Source organism: Haliotis cracherodii, unplaced genomic scaffold, assembly GCF_022045235.1.
Source record: "Haliotis cracherodii isolate W230 unplaced genomic scaffold, xgHalCrac1.p SCAF_15, whole genome shotgun sequence".
NCBI classification, from domain to species: Eukaryota; Metazoa; Mollusca; class Gastropoda; order Lepetellida; family Haliotidae; genus Haliotis; species Haliotis cracherodii.
Window position 1 is genome coordinate 30,274,471 of NW_027266270.1, and position 21,156 is coordinate 30,295,626.

Sequence of the window (21,156 nt, forward strand, 5' to 3'; positions counted from 1 at the left end):
CACTGCAGTCAGTGACTGTTGTTACATTGTGTCACAATCACACTGCAGTCAGTGACTATTGCTACATTGTGTTACAATCACACTGCAGTCAGTGACTGTTGCTACATTGTGTTACAATCACACTGCAGTCAGTGACTACTGTTGTTACACTGTGTCACAATCACACTGTGGTCAGTGACTGTTGCTACATTGTGTTACAATCACACTGCAGTCAGTGACTTTTGTTACATTGTGTTACAATCACACTGCAGTCAGTGACTTGCTACATTGTGTCACAATCACACTGCAGTCAGCGACTGTTCTTACATTGTGTCACAATCACACTGCAGTCAGTGACTACTGTTCTTACATTGTGTCACAATCACACTGACCCCACTGACTTGTGTCATATTGTTACAAGAACATTGCAGTCACTAGCAGCTATGTTACATTGTGTTTCAATCACACTAACATCAGTGACCGTAGTGATACATTGTGTTACAATCACACAGCAGTGTAGGCAGTTGATGGCTATTATGTCACATTGTGACCATGTCCTACAGCTAACTGGTAAGTGGCACAGCATGTAACTGATTATATAAAGGAAGACTTAATCAGAACACAAGTTTAAAATCAATGACACTTGATAGAGAGGATGCAGAATGGGATGGAATCTGGTCCTATTTGACAAGGAACCATTCAGATTCCCTTTGGTTTGGTTTTCCTTAAATTCAAGTGTGTGGCTAGATGTGGAAAAGATTACATTATACCTTTATTAGGAGGTTTTGTTATTACTGATGGTCTGTGGGTTAGTAAACATGCATTACAGCGTGAACATATGTGGTGCCAGCCACTGTGTCTTCGATTCTAATTAAGTCATCACAAATGAAACTCATCAACATAGGTTTGTTCAGATGAAGTCTTGTCTCTCATGACCTGCCTCCCTGTAAATTGCCTCGCCACAAATATTTGTTTTTTTTATTGTGTTTTATTTTTACACACACTAATGAAAAGGCTTCTTAAACTCAAATTTCAGTTTTATATCACATGCAAACTTTTTGCAAAAGACATGCCATTCAATCTGTGTCAGATTCCCATATGAACTGAGCTGTGGTCGTCATCATGGCCTTGGCCCCCATCTCTCAAAACTTTGAGACACAGGGGTCGTGACCAAAAGGAACCATGTGTGAATGAGTTGGGTTTGAACAGTATTTCACTCATATCATGATGTGTTGGCTTAAAGTCGGAGGAAAGCCCGAAGTGATGCAGATCTCAGATGTTTACCACTAGATTTCTGGTGTGCTCAAGGGATGCAACTCTGCACATCAAACTCCGGCGCTTTCGACGACAACTGTGCTCCCAAAATCATGAACATTAGAATGATAGTTATTTTTAGAGATTTCTAACATCCTTCAAAATAAGGAGTTTGAATAAAGTCATGAGAAACAAGACTATTTATACATTTAAACAGACCTTATTGTTAATGAAGTAATTAGCGCCCTCCTGAATGACCTTATAACCATGAAACAGTAACATAAGCACAGACAATTTAACAATTGTGACTGTTCCCTGCCATACAAAACAAACAATGTCAAATTCCAACAAATTCTGGTTTCAAAAACAACCCTGGTGTACATGTATACAAATAAATAGAACTAATATCTTGAGCCCGGCAGGTGTACATTTAGGTCCTAAACAGGATATATTATTTTTTCCAAGGAGACAAGAAATAAATTGACTTGGGGTTGCAGGATAGAGCTGAGATGGGAGTAACTATGTCCTTAGCGTCATAAATATGAACGAAATTTGTAAAAATACAAAAAATACAAACAATAAACGAACAGACTATGGAGATATGGCATAAATAACGATGCCCTGTCTTCGATGATTACACACAGGGTGAGTTTATTTTAAACACTTGTGCCATTCACATATTCCATCCTCGTCCCAGTGTCATCACAAAGCTTAAGTAACAGATTTCTTGACAAAGCAGCAATAACACATGCAGCCTTCTATACATCCGATATTATAAATAGTCTCCAATAATAAATTTATTCCATACATGTTAATTTCATCATCATGTATCCCATATCCATCTTATAACGAGGGATTAGCACAATGCTCAGTGGTTGAATTCATATGGAGCGTTATATAGAATAGTGTGATAATCTACTTTATATTTCTACATGATATAGGTCTGCTGTACATACATACAATTACATATACTGAGGAAAAAAATAAGGGAACAAATTGGGAAGAAAGCTTTGCTTAAAATATGAGCTTCAAGTGAACAAAATTTCACTACATGAAATGTTAGTTTTGTATGTGCTGGTGTCAATCTTCGTCTTCTTGGTGATATGTTTGGTTGATTTGTCAACATGCTGTTCTTCCAAGCTGTTCCCTTATTTTTTTCAATCAGTATAAATGCGATATATTTATAGTTGACTGATCTACTAATCTGGACTCTCCGGAGAAGAGCTAGAAGAAGGGCAGGTAATCAGACATCTGTGTCAGGAAATAAGTTTCTCCACTGTATTCGCACAACTTTTCCTGATATTTCAAAATCACAGTCAGTTTATGGTAAAATGGGCCCCTGAATAGAATCTTTTGGTTTCCATTTGTTGTTTGGGATCAGGGGAATTATTTATCTCGTTTCTTGTGAAGATTGGAAATAGGGATTTTCTTATAGAATAATTTATAAACTTGCAAACTTTAATGAGTTTAGAGTTACCAACACTTGGTGAGAACGGAAGTTGGGATCAGATGAGATCTGACCTGATCTGGAAAATGACAATGTCAAAAACGAAAACCAAAACACTTTTGGGGGCTGACAATTGATCTTAATAATAGGTGAGTTATATTTACACACTAACAACAAAATATGTATTGTATCCCATGTTAACTGTTTATGAATACTGTTGACTAGCAAAGGGGAATATCCATCTAATCCTTTAACACATTTTTTCAAAATCCCTGATTTCTTTTAGGACAGAAGCCAATACACATACCAGACTGTTCACATAATGATGGCAGGGGCTGCTGTAAACTAAAAATGAGCCCTGATTAGGAATAACTTATTTACTGGCAGTATGTCTTCAAGAGTTCAAGCACACAACATACTGAGCACACAGCAATCTCCGATTTTCACACAATATTGCACATATTCAGGGCCAAGTTGGAAGATGGTTGACAATCAACATTTCAGCCATGAGAAGAAAACAGGACTGTTCAGCCAATCAGATAATGAGGACTGCATTATTTCAGCCAATCATGAAATGAGGACTGATTCACATCAATCACATGATGAAGACTACTTTATCTCAGCCAATCAAATAAAGACTGCATTATTTCAGCCAATCAGGTGATAATGACTGGATCATATAAGCCAATTTAGTGACAAAGACTGGATCAATTCAGCTAATCATACTGTAATAGACTTGGTACAAATGGTTCTGTTTTTGGAGCTTTCAGCTTAATTTGTCAGCCAGGTTACCATGGTCACGGAGATGGAAATCTTGTGTTTATATTTTCTGGTCAGTGAATTCATATAACTATGCTTTGCCACTCACAAATAAAAATCACTCTGAGTTTATCATATTTCTTGTATGATTATCATTACTTGAAATAATGAAAGGTAAATATTAAAAAGTTCATAAAACAAAGTTAAAAATAAAGACAGACTAAAACTCTTATCCTGATTAAATATCAGAGTTGCTGTCCTAGAGGAAGAATCTTCATCACTAAGACAACGAGAGCCTGGGCAGTTCCTTGAAAACACTTAAATTCCTTTTTTTGATTGTTGTAGGGACGCTTATCTACACTTCAAATTGCAGATACTTATCTGCAGGCCAAGCTCATATTCACAGGCAACGCTCCCTTTAACAGATATCTCGGAAAACTTCTACTGTATGACCTGCTGTCACGCTTTCTCACAGCCCAATTGACCATACTTTTACTGCTGTCAAAATATATGTTTATCTTTTTCATCAGCGCTTACTTGAACCATCCTGGCATAGGAGAATCTGCTATTCATGTAGTCGTGATTGGATGTAAGGCAATCTGAGAATAATGTTTAGAAAATAGACAAATAAAATACAAAGTCAATCTATTGCTCCTTTTCTAACAGAAATTCCTATCACCTTCAAGAGGGTCCTGATAGGCATGGTCACTTTAGGCATAGGACATTGTCAGTAGCTAGGATGACATTGAGTCAGTAGGCAGTAGGATATTGAGTCAGTAGGCAGTAGGATATTGAGTCAGTAGGCACTAGTACATCAAGTCAGAAGGACATTTAGTCAGTAGGCAGTATGACATTGAGTCAGTAGGCAGTAGGACATTGAGTCAGTAGGCAGTATGACATTGAGTCAGTAGGCAGTAGGACATTGTGTCAGTAGGCAGTAGGACATTGTGTCAGTAGGCAGTGGAACATTGTGTCAGTAGGCAGTAGGAAATTGTGTCAGTAGGCAGTAGAACATTGCGTCAGTAGGCAGTAGGATATTAAGACAGTAGTTAGCTAGCAGGACATTGAGTCAGTAGGCAATATTACATTAAGTCAGCATGTCATTGAGTCAGTAGGCAGCATGTCATTGAGTCAGTAGGCAGTAGGACATTGAGTCAGTAGGCAGTAGAACATCAGGTAAGTAGGACATTGAGTCAGTAGCTAGTAGGACATTGAGTTAGTAGGCAGTAGGACATTAAGTCAGTAGGACATTGAGTCAGTAGGCATTTGGAATCCTGAGTCACAAGGCAGAAGGAACCTGCATACTTAGGCAGTAATAATTTTACTTTGCAAATCGATATGAACATTAATGTCAGCACATGGTTGAACAGCAATATCAATTTCCTTGCAATAAATAATAACAATGGAGTGTTAAAACATAATGAGTCTATTTTCAATTGTAATTTTTCAACTTTTACAATCAGTAATAAATTCATTTAGTATTTCTATAAAAAGTAGTATTTCATCCTCTTTGACAATATATTTTAATGGCAGACCGATCTTACAACAGTGTTTTGAGTCATTCTACACCAGTCACTGAACCCATCAGGACCCTCCCTCATAACCTGTGGGCTGTGTACACATACAAAACAAAATGTTTCCCTCTAGCCTGATCATAATGAATTAATGATAAAATGTTGAGACAGGCACTGGCAGCAGGGTCATCTCAAAACGTCAATGTTCAAAAAGAATACAACAAATCATGTTTGTAAAATTGTTCTCACACTTTGTAAATCACTTTGTGAGACAGCCCTAAAACTGCATGTTGTTTTCCTTTCATCCTTCACAACCTTGTGAGATTGAGTTATCTCCCTTGATCTGAGTTATCTAACTTGAACTGCAGATTCTATAACCGGGTTGAGTTTGTTGTTACAAAAACAATAAAATGAAAAGTGAAATTACAAACTAGGTTTACTTCTCATTTTAGGTTTTCCTCTAGTCTTGACAAGAAACTGAGTATTAAAAGAAAGAATACAATCATGATTGCCGACCTCGTGGTACACGGATACAGTATGGCTGGTGACATTTGATTGTTGTAGAATTGTGATGTCTCCTGTCTCCTTGTGTAAACTAAGGTTGCATATATTCATAATGCTACAGGGTATCGCATGTAATAAATAGTTGAATGACATCAATGTCGAGTACTACCACTTTTACACAACTACAGGTCAAAGGTTAATGGTTAAAGCTGACCCTAACTGCTTCCAGCCAATGAGAATCAAGATTATCTGATAACCTCAAACCAGATGAGGCATGATATAAACAATGAGTACAGATAATCTCAAACCAGATGACACATGATATAAACAATGTAACAGTGGGGTAGCATGTCCTGATGCATGGATATACACACATATACTCGTGAACCACCTGCTTCAACAGTTGATCCCTGGCTTGACCAATCAGTGTCCAGTAGAACTTAAACTGTCCAATACGAGTCCATTACAGTACACCTGATGTCAGATCCAGTAAAAGTCAAACTGACCAATCTGATTTGAAGGTAAATCAAATCGACCAATCAGGTTCCATTAGAATGGTAACTGTCCAATCAGAATGGAGTATACACCAAGATATAACGTCTTCCCTATACATGGCTATCATCAATAGTTCCTATGTTCTGTGGAGCGGCGTGCCACTGAGTTGTCCGGTGCCCGCCTTGTGTGCTGAGGTGACTGCTGAACGTAGGTCTCTGCAGTTGTCTCCCCTTCTTCCCCGCCCTCACGCCCCTTGCTGTCTTTTGTTCGGAACTTTTTCCGCCATGATGGTGCCCGGCGAAACTTGCCGCCCTCACCCTGTCAAAACATTAAAACTAAATTTCAAAATTAGTCCTAACAGAACTGATAAACAGTTTATGCTAACATTTTTCCAATATACATGTTTATCAAATCTTAAATGACTTGTCATGGTACTTATGTCAAAATATTTGTTGTGTCAAAAAACAGGTTGCAATGAAAAAGAATAATTACTGAGCAAAAAGAAACAATGTGTTTAGTATATATCTGAAAACTAAAAGGACAAAATTAGCACACACCATTATGATATCACTGATTTGTTTTTATAAAGTGAAATAATTTCGGATAAATCAAGGTATGTCTCTATTCACCCATCTCTAGTAAAGACAAATAAACTAAATATGTACATGCGGTAAAAACTGGATTTCTGAACAAAATCAGATAGCAATTTGATATAAAATATATTTATCTCGTCTTACATAGAATACATGTATTTAATCTGATAAAGAACATACCCATTTGGTCTAATGAAGAATATATCCATCTACCGGTAATTTAATGTAGAACATAGCCTCGTCTGACATAGAATATATCCCACTAGTCTGATATGGAATAAGTCCTTCTGGTCTGATATAGAATATATCCCCTCTAGTATGAAAGAGAAAATATCCACCTTGTCTAATACAGAACATATCCATCTAGTCTGATATAGAACATATAAATATATGCAGACAGACGGACATAGAATATATCCTTCCATTGTGATTCTTTAGAAGCAATTTTAGAAACTTTTCTAAATAAGTGATTAATAATACAACAGACCTGATCAGTGATTGTTTGAATGAGTTGGGTTCAACACCGCTTTGAACAGTGAGTATTCCAGTTATATCACGATGTGTCAGCTTAATTAATGTGGGAGGAAAACCCGAAGTGATGCAGGTGTCAGACATTTACCACATGAAACCCCTGAGCATGGGTATGGTGCTGACAAACCTAGAAACGTCAATGGGGTGAACCGGGATTCAAACCCATGACCATAGGTTCCTGGTGTGCCCAAGGGACGCAACTCTGCAAAGGATATTGCAGCTCCTCATATGACTGGGCCAACCATGTCCCACCTGCCAAGTGAACCCCATGCAGACTTGGTCATTGTTAGTACACAGTGGGTAGGTACTGAGTGCAACATTTTGTGCAACTTCTCTACTAGTTTCTCCTGGTGTTTTTAACATGCTGTCATTTGAATAAAAAATCTTAAGCCATTCATGTAAACGCATTAGAAAACAAACAAGTTTATACAAAACCATTTGTTAAAATCAATCTTTTCCCTTATTTGGGGCAACTATTTATTGCAGAGATAAAAAGCGTTTATGAAACTGTGTTTATATTATTAAGTCATAGAAACATCTGTTTAGACTTTATCATATCAGAAATCTGAACAGATATGTTTTTCACACTCAAGGGGGATAACTTGTTATCGAACCATCTAAAGAATTCGCTTGACGGTATTGTTTGTTCACGGCAGAATATTTATAATTTGATGTAAAAATAATTTTAAAAATTAATTAAAAAATCCTGATTAATTAAATAAGAGCAGATCATTTCTTGAACAAAGCACAGTCTGTTATGAAAGTAATGACCCTCTGATAAAGATTAGGACACTGTTTCCTTTTACAATTTGTCTGAAACATAGACATCTCACCATTACTGTGGAGCATTACTTACATCCTATATGTCACATGACTGTCACATGACTTGTATTCAACAACAATCTCAGGTTAACCACCTTGTTTCTCTATTTATCCTCTCAGTTAAGTCATCTTCTGTAGAAAAATTCACATGTTGTAAATCATATAATGAGCAAGTGAACGAATATTGTTTTATGCAAGTCAGTGACATTCCAGTTACAAAATTACTTTGACCCCTGTGGTCATTCTTGGTTAGAATAGGTCTCCGCCAACCTATTTTTGTGATAATAGGCGACTTATTGGTTGGGTGGTAAGACTTGATGACTTGGTTTTGTGTCACTGTATACAGACAGCTAAGATAATGCTCATGATATCAATCACTAGTTTGCCTGATGCAGACTCGATTATTTACAGGCAGCTGGAATAGTGGTACTAAACAACAAACATAACTGCTTAGAAATATTTGAATCCAACCAAACCAGTGGTTGATATCATGAACAACAATCCACACTGGTGAGGTACACTGACACACCATCAGCCAGTCACCACCTGATTCCAAACTCAAGTCAAAGAAAATCATATTTCTGATTTGTATTTTCATTTAGGAAAAATGGAGGATGATTCCTACATTGTTCTAAAATATGAGATGAAACATAATTTATTTTAATCATCAAAAGAATGAAAGCTGAAAGTGAAACGAGTGAAACAAGGTAGATAACTCTTTGTACATGCACCATCACTATGGTAACCATGCTAACAAAACTGCAAACATGAAACAAACTAGGGATCAAGTCAGGCGGGGTTAGCGACAGCATGCGTCCTGCACTACTCACGTTATCATGTCAAAATCGCCCAATTTGGCGAAAATAAATTAATCACAGCTAAGAATACTGAACCCTTTTTAGTGAAAAAATATCTAATCAAATATCTATGTGAAGATTTCAGATACAAAAAATTATGACAAATTATGATAATCAGTAACAAATTGCACAAAGTTGCAACACAAATAATATTTAATAATAACTTTAAGGGACAATTAGTAAAAGTGATTTGTTATGACTGGACGTAACAGTCCAAGATTTCGGAAAATAAAAGTTTTTTTCCAAATGTCGAAAATAGGTCACTGCAAATTTGTAGAAATTTCAAAGTCAGCATGAACATGAAAGGGCATTACCTGTGGTCTCAAGACACCATCAGGTTGATCAACTATGGCAATAATTCATTTTGAAGATAATTAAAAGACTACTACATTGATGTATATTTCTTTCAAAACACAAAACATGTCTTCTATGAAGTAAAAAATAGGTAGAACAATATCATTTCCAATAAGCTCTACTTAACATTTGATTGATTTGCAATTTTGCCATGAAATGAAAGAAAATTTCAATTTTCGCAAATTACTGACAGCATAACAAAGTGTTGGAAAAAAAGTTGTTTTAGTGTTTAAGGAAATAGTTTAAAGAAAAACAAATCGATGCACAAAACTGTGTCGCTTATTATTCTTATCATTGCTACATGCCACATATAAAAAATTAGTTCCCTTGCCATCCTAATGAAAACATGACTACCCTAAATGAAAATCTCAGAGACCTAACCTCTGAAAAATAAGTTCCATTTTAAATGAAGTCATGCTAATCCAACTTCATGTCAGTGTCTTAGTGTCTTAGCAGTTGAAGGGTTCAGTAATTCCAGCAGATGCTCCTAGTTATTGCTGCAGAAATCTGGAGTGAAGTACTGTGCTGTTTAAAAGGCTTGTGATTGAAGCTGTGATGCTACCACAGTGAATCTCGTGTTACACACATATCACAGAATAGACACAATATCAGTGGGATATTCCAAAAGTTGGAATGAACTTGTTTGTTAAATATTTAAATTACTACAAACATGTTTATTTATTATGATGAAAATATGTGATAAAGAACTGTCACAATTACTAAAAATATTTTCTTTTGGAAAAGTAGTTGCATGGAAATAGTATTTGAAATATATAAAAGCAGTTGTGCGTGTAACGGTATTATGTCTATTACGTGATACTTCGTCTACACATCCGTTACCTATGTTATCACACCTGACAGCATGGAATAAATCAGGGAAGTCAAAATGTAGACAAGTTTCAAAATGATTCAAAGAGAAATCCCAAAGACAGAAATCAACTTCATTTGCAAATATTTCCCATAAATAAATTCTTCAAATATATTGAAGAACCATGCAAGAATTGTTTTTCAATTCTAACGAATTGCATTTTATGAATATTGCTGAGAACCCAGCAAAGACAGAATGATATAATAAAAAAAAAAAAGACAGTTTTTTCATCAAATATAATTCAACTTGAAATAGACATTAAATTGACAAGAAAATGGTTTAAAATAATTCTAAAAATAAAACATATTTCAACATATTGAGAGAGAAAAGTAAGAAATATATGCATATTTGGACTTCAAAGTTCAAATATATTTGATTTCATAAAGATCCAACCAGTTGTCCCACATCCGTCATCACCTGGACACATTGCAGTGCGTGTGCACCTTCACCAAAATGCTCATGACACCCGTAACCTGGTTAAGATTTACCTGTGTAGGAGGGAGTGAGTTTATCACTGTGCGCCACGGCTGAAGAAACATGCACAGCTTATTGCATACCGTGGTTCGTTACGTCTGAATAGTTAATTAATCACCACTGACAAACATTATCACAAACTACATTGTGTTAGGGTTTGAGAAGACATGTTGTGTATCAGGAACAACGATAAAGAAAATCCTGGCACACAGTCAGGAAAATCATTGAACAATATTCATGAACTATCAATTCAGACAGATTCACTCTTTTCATACGAAATTCCATTCAAATGTGTCACCCTCATTCAACTCAATTGAAATTGTAATATATATAAGGGGAGACAACTCAAACAAAATATACTGTTCAAGTATTGCCAAACTGAGTATATATTAAGATTGTATTTCTTTGAAATAATTTAACAAATTGCTGAACAAAATCTATTCAAATATAATTTTGAAAATACTAAATCATATAAAAACCAAAAATTGTTTGGCTATTATATAATCTAATATTATGTTAAAAATCATATTGTAATGTATCAAATTGATTAATATTTTTTATTTAGATACATTTTGAAAATAAAAAAATAAAATGAAAACAATCGTACGATTTGTTAGTTGTTAAGAAAACAATTTGTAATAACATGAGTAGTGGGTATACAGTCAGGGACTACATGCAGCACAACTAGTTATAGGTAATATCATATGTAGTGACTACCAGCAGCACATGAGAATGTCATTATTACGGAAAAGCTCTCAGATGCAGATTATAGACAGAGTAGATGTAACCGAAGATGCAGATGTTCAATCTGGTGAATATATGCACTCTATTCTACGGCAGGCAAGTGATATAGAGTTAATTGAAATAAAGATGAATGAAATTTGGATGATTTAGCGTCCCCTATATCTCCAGGGCTCGCATTTGGGTAAACCTACACTAATCCCTGCATCCATTCCCGTGGTTCTCAGGATCTCAAATTACTCGCCCTTGATTTTCATTTGCCAATTTAATTTGCTGCACAACTCAGTCTAACGGACCAATCAGAATGCGAGTTACGAACTCGGCAATGTAGGGTTGGCAATATCAACAACATGGCGGCTAGTCACATGGATTACGATAGAGTTTGCGAGAAATTGAACACTGAAAAACTGACTGACACGCGAAAGAAAGCTCTCAAAAGTTTTCAGGTCGGAAAGGATATCTTCACGTCAAATTCCCTTACCCATTTCCATATCTTGACGAAAAAATATCTTGGGGAAGATGTTGATGAAAATCAAGGGCAGGTAATTTGAGATCGTGAGAACCATGGGAATGGATCCAGGGTTTAGCGCAGGTTTACCTGGAGATGTAGGGGATGGATGATTCAAATGTCAGTGAGAGAACACAATGGAAGGCTTGCATCCCACACATAGATATCTGGTATAGAGACATCTTGCCTTATTCTAAAAATCATTATTTGATGTGCTTTCAAACTTTTTTAAACTATGAAGTTTCATATTTCTCATATAGTATGTCCTCCATCTGCTCCATTTCTCTACATAGCACCGAGGCAATAACACACTACTTACTGAAGACACCACGGACTCATCTAAGCCTAGGAACTGGCAGCTGGGGATGTGTCATATACCGTATTTACTTACATCAAAAGTGCATCCACCATCCTTGGGTACAAGTTTTGTGAAAAATTGCTACCGTATTCAACGTAATAAGCGCCCAGGGCGCTCTCAAAATTAGAAATAGGGGGCGCTTATTAGAATATTATTTGAGTTGAAAGATTGTAAATTTCGTGGTTTATGCTAACAGTCTGAACTGTTTACATATGATGGATATATTTTTCAAGAATTTAACTGCCCATAATTAAGGGTGATTTAACATACGAGTGCGTATTAAACCCAAAGAATAGGTCTTGTGTACATTGATCAATCGGAAGGGGTGCTGATTAGGATTGTTCACTGGCCAATATATTAGCAAATATCGTTGTGGGCGCTTATTACGTCGAATACGGTATTTAGTATATACTACGCAGAAAAAAAACCAAGATCGACTCACTTCAGATAAACAAAGCCAAGTCAACAAACATAAACGTGAATTATGGGATAAGACTTGACCTGATTAGTTTCCTGTTACAGTAGGCGTTTCTCAGTAGGTAAAGATTAAGATTATTGTCTGTAATAATCTTGTCAAATATGCTGAAAATAGCAATCACAAATTGTCCCTCCTGATTTACAGGGGATTCAGTTAAAGAAAATACCCAAAAAATTAACTCAAAAGAATTTTAATTCAATTACCAGAAGAAATTATATCGGACATTTTTATTGAACAAGGAATATTATATTCAAACGTCTTGTTGATAAGTAATTGCTTTTAATATATATTCAGAATTCAAATAATCATAAGGGTAGCACTTTGGTCTATTACTGGTTATTTTTGTACGTGTGGAACAGTTTGACGACGTTGGTCATAAATAAACACAATTTATTCACACTTAAATTTTCAAATTTAAAAACTGTTTCTTTTCATGCTGTCATATAAAAATATAAAAATATATTATTCAAATGCCCATTTCTCTCTGAAAATGTCTGATAAATGTACTATTGTCATACTCTTCATATTTTACTTCAATCTTGATACACTACATTTTATCCTGAAAAATATACTATTTTCCTAACCTAAACATTATTACTTTTCTATCCAGTTCAAAATCCACCAGCTGCCAGTCTAACATCACCTGGGAAGAGAGCGCCACTTGGGTGGGGCGGGGCGGCAGAAAACGACCCCACCCCTGTCAGCATACAAGCTGATGACGGCTAGAAACAAGGCGACAGACAGAGTTGAAAGGTCACGCTGAGGTCAGCAGGCGGGCAGGGCAGCAAGGTGAGGGTCAGTTGCTGGATACGATGATGACGCAGACAAAAAATAAGAAAAAGATAACTGACCTACCTCGTCCAGGCGGCGATCAGTGCCGATTGCCAGCAGGTTGTTGAATTCCCGCTCTAAAACTTGCCTAGCCTGAAACAAAAATGGAATTTGTTTTGGGTCACTTTTCCAAAATCCATGAGCTAAGACAGATCTAAATGGTATATGAAAACTTATCATGATGAAAACAAGCAACAATATCATATAAGTATTGTACATGCTTGATTTATGATAACATGTAATATTTAAATCAATAATTTGTTCAAGAAAATATTAAAAATAAACAAACCTGCCTCAGGTTTTATAATAACAATTAAATTTGATGCCCTAAAAAGAGGTTGTGGGACCCCCAAAATTGTACTTTTAAAGAAAACATAGCATGATTTGAAGTAACGACAAAAAAAAATCTCATTCCCGCCTCCCCCACCATAATACTGAAGGTGGTCCCAAAGAAAACGCAAGGTGACAACAGACTTACTTGTTGGTTTTGTGTGGGTATTTGTAATGCGAGAGCCATGCTGTTGTGATCGAAGCTCTCATCTAGTGCTATAAGTGACCCATGGACTCCTGATTCTAGCAGAGTAGCTGAATATTCCCGCAGGCCTATAGACATCGACCATTTGATAACTCGCTCATTAGACCACACCAACACATCTGCAACACAATCACGGGGTGTCAGGAGGCTGGTAGCAGTACACACTCAAACACAGTTTCAGGTAATTATTAATATCAGGGATACAAAATAGAAACAATCTTTTACATAGCATTAAAACATTTGTAAGTTGACAAGTCAAAACTATGTGACAATGCTGTGATAATACTCCAGTGATCACATGACACATTAAAGGACAAACTGTCAAACTCAAAGTCAAATGATCTGTACACATTCATGTAATCCAACATTCTGTATGCACGTTGCATTGTAACATTGCAGTGAGTGAGTGAATGAGTTTGATTTTACGCCGCTTTTAGCAATATTCCAGCAATATCACAGTGGTGGACACCAGAAATGGGCTTCACACATTGTACCCATATCAGGAAATCGAACCCAGGTCTTCGGCGTGACGAGCAAACACTTTAACCACTAGGTTACCCGACCGCCCCATGAGACACCTGACAAGATGACAGGTGAGAAGGGACATTCTAATCTCACACACAACTAGTTTCAATTATATCTAGAGTTACTCCATGAAATGCTGACAATTATTTAAATCCAATGAAGTACTTACCTTTTAATTCATTCGAACTTTCTTCTCTACGCCGTTCTAATTCTTTTCTATCATAGTTTAATTTCTTTAATGAATTTATTCCATACTGTAAGCTTGTTCTGAAAACAAACAAACCAAATGTCAAATATCAACCAAGAATGCACAGGAATACAAACTGATTATCCAAATACAGAGCTTTGTTTTGTTTAGTGCTACACTCATCAATATTCCATCTACATAATAGCAGCCTGTAGATAATCAACTCTTAACAAGACAATCCAGTGACTGATATAATGAGCAGCCATCCATGTAGTTGTAGTACAATGACAAGCAGATAATCACTGGGAGTGAGTGAGTTAGGTCTTACTCCACTTTCAGCAATATTCCAGCAATATCATGGCAGGGGACACCAGAAATGGGCTTCACATATTGTACCCTTATAGAGAATCGAACCCGGGTTTTGGTGTGACAAGCGAATGCCTTACCCACTAGGCTACCCCACCACAAAGATAATCACTGAGTCTTATCACATGATCTATTAAGTCGCTTCTTACGACAAGCATCGGTTGATGTGGACCTGTTAAAGAATCCCCCAAATGTCAGGAATTCAGGAAGTGGTCCAGTATTACTCATCTTCCACTTATGTGATAAACATGAGCCGAGGTACACACCGAGGATCATACTCAGGTACCTCCAGTTATCCCTCATCCCTTCATCGTTAACTATGAGGTGAAGTGAGGTGAAATTGGGTTTAACGTCACATCCAAGATTTTTGCACTTATATAGTATGTGTATGTGTGTGTGTGTGTGTGTGTGTGTGTGTGTGTGTGTGTGTGTGTGTGTGTGTGTGTGTGTGTGTGTGTGTGTGTGTGTGTGGGCTGATGCCCATTTACAGTGCTTGCCCATTGAGATTCCATGCTGCAGTTTAACATGAATACCCCACTCAGACACAGTATACTGACACCGAGCCGACCAGTCCTTGTTTTAGCCCCTTAATGCCGAGCGCCAGACAGGGTAACAACAAGTACCATCTTTAAACGTCTTTTGGTATGACGCGGCCGGGGATCTAAACTCGGACCTTCCTCTCTCCGGGCGAACGCTCTACCACTAGACCACGGAGGCGGTCCGTTAACTATGAGCAGTTCAAGGTTTCTGGCACGCCAAGGGGACGCGACTCTGTACAGCAAATTGTGATGCCTTAGACGACAAGGCCACCTGATCACACCAAGGCTGTCAGATCTTCACCAGGGTCATAAAGATGTATCAACAATGGAAAATCAACAATAATTTAAGATCACTTACAATGGTGTAAGAAGCACATAAATAGTGACACACCGAACACACAGAGAAAGAAATGCACAGAGCAATCTGACGATCATCACTCACCTATGGAAACTATCTACCATTTTTAATTGCCCTCTCAGATCTTTTTTGGTGAGGTGATCAAGCATGCGAGCATCGACCAGACACTCCATGAAATGGCTGCGATACTGAGGTAGGCCCAGACTTGGCAACCAGTCGTTCCCGATCCACTCATGGTTCATATCACCAAACGCTAGAGTCTGACAAAGAAATAGAAGCTGGTGTTCACAGATGCTAAACACAAAACGCTGGACTTGTGAGAGGCTCAAAGTCTCATTTATAAAATACAAAGTACCGTATTCGACGTAATAAGCGCCCCGCTCTAAAAAGCGCCCACGGCGATGTTTGCAAATGTATTGGCTAGTGAACAATCCCAATTGGCCTCCCTTTCGATTGATCAATGTACACAAGACCTATTCTTTGGGTTTACTACACACTCGTGTGTTATATGCACCCTTAATTACGGGTAATTAAATTCTGGAAAAATATATCTGTCGTGTATAATATGCACAGACTTTTCTTTTGTATCATTTCAGGCTGTCAGTATAAACCATGAAATTCATGATCTTTCAGTCAAAATTTTATTCTAATAAGGGCCCCCTATTTCTATTTTTGAGAGCACCCTGGGCGCTTATTACGTTGAATACGGTAATTGTAGTTGTCAGACGAAGAGAAACATGCAAACAAGAACACCATTATTACTTGTTCTTCTGATACTTTTTGATCATTCTGACAAACCATAGAAGTTTGATCATTCTGACAAAGCTTAGATTTGTTATCATTCTGACAAACCATAGAAGTTTGATCATTCTGACAAATCTTAGATTTTTTATCATTCTGACAAACCATAAACAACTTGTGACATAGTACTGATAAAATGATCACAGGACGATGAAGTCATAAATTCTGTTCAAAACGTAATCTGTCAAGAATTCACACTTACTGTTCGTGAAGTTTTTGGCGCTGAAGGACTTGTTAGGCTAACCATTTCCTGAATGGCTAGTCTGAGTTTGAGCCTATGTAAGGGATTGCTGATACCGATCTCTCGTTGAATCTCCGTGTCGGACAATGCAGACATGATAGCTCCACTTTTGACATTGGCTCGACACGCTGCTACATACCACGCAGGCATCCCTACCCATAACTGAAACAACAATCAGTGGTTAGGACACTAGTAGCTGAAACAACACACAATCAGTTGTTGGGACACTAGTATGACAGTCTTATTCCTACTGTACATCCAAAAATTATGAAAAGAAAAATATCTGACAAAAACACTCATTTTTCTTAATCTAACAAACTCGCACAATCACATTTGCATAAACCAGACTTAACTATAAAACCAACTAAAATATACAATCTCAACGGTTCAGCAAGATGGTATAGCATTGGACAAAAAAACGTCGCAAGTAACGTTGCATCGCTACATCCTCCTGTGTGAGTGTTAGTGAACTGTCACTTACTTCTAACCAGGCTACAACAGTTGGTCCGTTCCACAAGGCAAAGGGGGTGCCTGCCTTCATGGCCTCTTCCAACAACTCATGTCTGAAAATACAACATTCCTCATGACTACTTATAATGATCATCACCCAAAACTTGACTTAATATGTGGGACAAATGCATCAATGTCAGACATGCCAACTTCAACATTATGTCAAACTGTTATTTCATAACCATCCTGCTGTCTATATTTGGTGCAAGCCGCCATGACAGATAACGAAAACACCATTGGATTTTTGTTTGAGGCAGGATATTTTTCAGTCAATGCTTCAAAACACCCAAAAACAATTTCTTTGAAAGGAAGCTGAATATTTTTTTTTTTCACCACATATTCTTTTCAGGACAGTATGTGAACAATTTTAGTTTTCTTAGTACAAAATATTTAAAATAAATAAATCTGAAGCTCCAGAATATCAAATGATCAGTACCTAACCACACCAAAACCTGTTGAGAAGCTCAATTGTCCTTCATAAACCAGCAGCTTAGAACCTACTCCTCCCAAACCATGTTCAAAAACAAGCTCAACCTACTTTTTCTTTTTCCTCCTATCAAATTCTGATTGTCCTAGCCCAAGAGTGAGTGCGTCCCCGCTCCCGTCTGTATCGGTGAAGGCCGTAGCACCACGCTCCAACCCCATCGCTTCTTTGGGTTTCTGCTTCTCCTTCTTACTGAAGAACCTCCCTAGCGAACTCTTCAAGCCCTTCTTTTTTGTATGCTTGTGTAGTGAGTCTTGACTGCTGTGCACGCTCCCCATCGGACTTGCTGTCCCGTGAGTAAGTTCGTGCAGTTTGCTACACCTGAAAGGGAAATAACTCTTGATTACACATGAGAACAAAAACATCTGTGGGGACTCCGGGTAAGAATATAGGTCGTAGCAACCTATGCTTGTCTCCCCGTGGGGACTACGGGTAAGAATATAGGTACTAGCAACCAAACCTTGTCTCCCCGTGTGGACTCCGGATAAGAATATAGGTCCTAGCAACCTATGCTTGTCTCCCCGTGGGGACTCCGGGTAAAAATATAGGTCCTAGCAACCTATGCTTACCTCCCCGTGGGGACTCCGGGTAAGAATATAGGTCCTAGCAACCTATGCTTGTCTCCCCGTGGGGACTTCTGGTAAGAATACAGGTCCTAGCAACCTATGCTTGTCTTCCCGTGTGGACTCCGGGTTAAGAATATAGGTCCTAGCAACCTATGCTTGTCTCCCCGTGGGGACTCCCGGTAAAAATATAGGTCCTAGCAACCTATGCTTGTCTCCCTGTGGGGACTCCGGGTAAGAGCATAGGTCCTAGCAACCTATGCTTGTCTCTCCGTTGGAACTCTGGGTAAGAATATAGGTCCTAGCAACCAAAGCTTGTCTCCCCGTGTGGACTCCAGGTAAGAACATATGTCCTAGCAACCTATGCTTGTCTACCCGTGGGGACTCCGGGTAAGAATATAGGTCCTAGCAACCTATGCTTGTTTCCCTGTGGGAACTCCGGGTAAGAATATAGGTCTTAGCTATGCTTGTCTCCCCGTGGGCACTCCGGGTAAGAATATAGGTCCTAGCAACCTATGCTTGTTGTAAGAGGTGATTGAATGGAATTGTGTGGTCAGGATTGGTGGCGTGGTTGATTGCAAGTCATTGTGTCACAATTACTTGGCATGACATCGATCACTGGATTGGTCCAGACTTGATTATTTACAGATCTACGTCAGATAGCTAAAATATTGCTGAGCACGGCATATAGCTCAACAAATAAATGATGCTATGAACCACGGACATTTATTTATAACAAATAGGGATGGGTATTGGAGTTTTAAAGTGCATCCCAACATTTTACGATGCACAAGGACATATTGTGATACGTATGCATAATTCTTAATTTTGAATTCAGAATCAATTTGAAACACCAGTTTTTGAATTGAAGTTTATAAATGGAACAAAACAAGATTATTGTACAACATAATGTTTACTGATTCAATAAATAGGCATGAATGCACGCTCCGGATTCACGCTTTGGGTATTTGGCAAGTGTATAAGATTAAACACATGATAATATTTTTGAAATCGCCCGATACATCCAGCATTTAAGAATGATATTGTGATACGTATTGTGGAGAGAGTGTACCTCAATATACCCATATAACGGTAATACCGTGCACCCTTAATAAGAAATGATTACCTATAATAGCAGGTCCGGGATTTTGAAAAAGGGGTTGGGGTGCAATGTGATGAAGTGACTTCGGTGAGGGTGCAGTTAACATGTAATGTGTGTGACAGAAAGGGGGTTTTTCACCCCCCTCTGGGTCTGCCAGTGACCTATATCTGGTACGATGCTTGTTTGTTTGTTGTTTAACGCCGCACTCAGCAATGATCTAGCAATATGACGGCGGTCTTTAAATAATCGGGACTAGACAATCCAGTAACTGACATCAGCATCGATACATGCAATTGGGATAATATGACATGCATTAACCAACCTGACCTGACCACCTGATCCCTTTGTCGCCTCTTACAACAAGCAAGGGTTGTTGAAGAGCTATTCTAACCTAGATCTTCATGGGTCTGGTACTATGGGTAGATGTGTACCAGTAGTTCTTGACAGTTGTGATAGGGGTAGATCTAGAGGTTCATGATTAGGGTAAAGATATACATCTCCTCTACATACTAAGACAAATTTTCTAATTCAAATAATATCTACCCGTTCCATGAAAAGTCATATTTATGCATAATCCGTTTTTCAAAATTCATTTCAATTGACAAAATAGAAAATCTTCAAAGAAGCTATCTGTAGGCACTTACACCGGTGAGTTGTCAGCACTTTGTTGAGCTAGTGCTCTGGCGACCCGTTCTAACCTCAGTGACCTTGGGGTCGGTGGACTAGACTCGCACTTAATCTGCCTTGTTTCATCCTTACTGCTGAGGGCTGTGTCATCACGACTGTACTGGGGCTTCAAAGACGAAAACATGGGTGTGTAAAATTTCCTTAAAATTTTCCTTCATTCTTATCACACAAACATGTTACCTTCACAAACAGAGATAATCTTAGCATATTCTCCATCAAATCATCCGCAATTTATAATAAACAACACTACACATGGTATTACATATGAATATATACAATTTCTAACACCAAAAATATAATGCTGAAAATAAAATGTTACATTATTTATATCACAGATTTCTGAAAAAAAAAATGTGTTAAGATACAGTAACAATTTGACACAATGTATTTTCATGTACCCTGTTACATTGGCTGCGATGTGACCGACTGTCACTATGTATTGACCTACCAAGCTGACCATAGCTACAGTTATCGGCATAATGGCAAACACTCTTAAAGGCATACCAAAATATTTTCACTTTTCACAATAATAAAAAAATAAAATAAATTTGTATTCAAAATTTATTTTTTTTAATATCCAGGTGACCCCATCATGAAGTGCTTACTTGTTGAATAATAAAACATATGAAATCACTGAGACAAATGTTAATTCCTATTCTCAGACACACATTTGCTTCACTCTTCTTGACATTTAAAAAGTGTCTAAAAAGCATGCCTTTAACAATTCTTGCCACTTACAACCAATCAACCAGTCTAGAATACACCAACCCTTGTTGCCATAATCGCTATGGTAACGCCTTAGAACCTTCCCAAAGCATTTCTCTTATTTGCGAAGCATATGGCCAAGCCAATGAGTTGCCCTCCCATCTGTGCTACACAGCAATGGTGACT

General features: G+C 37.7%; 1 protein-coding gene across 8 annotated transcripts in view; it reads right to left on the reverse strand.

The window, feature by feature from the left end:
* Window positions 1-23: 23 nt before the first annotated feature.
* The window catches only part of LOC139462503 (liprin-alpha-1-like), a 144,235-nt gene continuing 123,102 nt past the window's right edge, over window positions 24-21,156 (reverse strand). For 4 of the 8 annotated variants that reach the window (XM_071244264.1, XM_071244270.1, XM_071244266.1 and 1 more), the window contains 10 exons: window positions 20,223-20,371; window positions 17,968-18,234; window positions 17,401-17,482; window positions 16,881-17,081; window positions 15,962-16,137; window positions 14,597-14,694; window positions 13,846-14,021; window positions 13,392-13,460; window positions 10,466-10,504; window positions 24-6,270 (listed from right to left, as the gene is read on the reverse strand). In XM_071244264.1, coding sequence (XP_071100365.1) covers window positions 6,079-6,270; window positions 10,466-10,504; window positions 13,392-13,460; window positions 13,846-14,021; window positions 14,597-14,694; window positions 15,962-16,137; window positions 16,881-17,081; window positions 17,401-17,482; window positions 17,968-18,234; window positions 20,223-20,371 — 1,449 coding nt within the window. In that variant the 3' untranslated portion in view covers window positions 24-6,078. Of the gene's footprint in view, window positions 6,271-9,949; window positions 9,964-10,330; window positions 10,550-13,387; window positions 13,461-13,845; window positions 14,022-14,596; window positions 14,695-15,961; window positions 16,138-16,880; window positions 17,082-17,400; window positions 17,483-17,967; window positions 18,235-20,222; window positions 20,372-21,156 lie in introns of those variants that run through there. The other 4 variants (XM_071244269.1, XM_071244265.1, XM_071244267.1 and 1 more) reach the window with 4 other exon arrangements.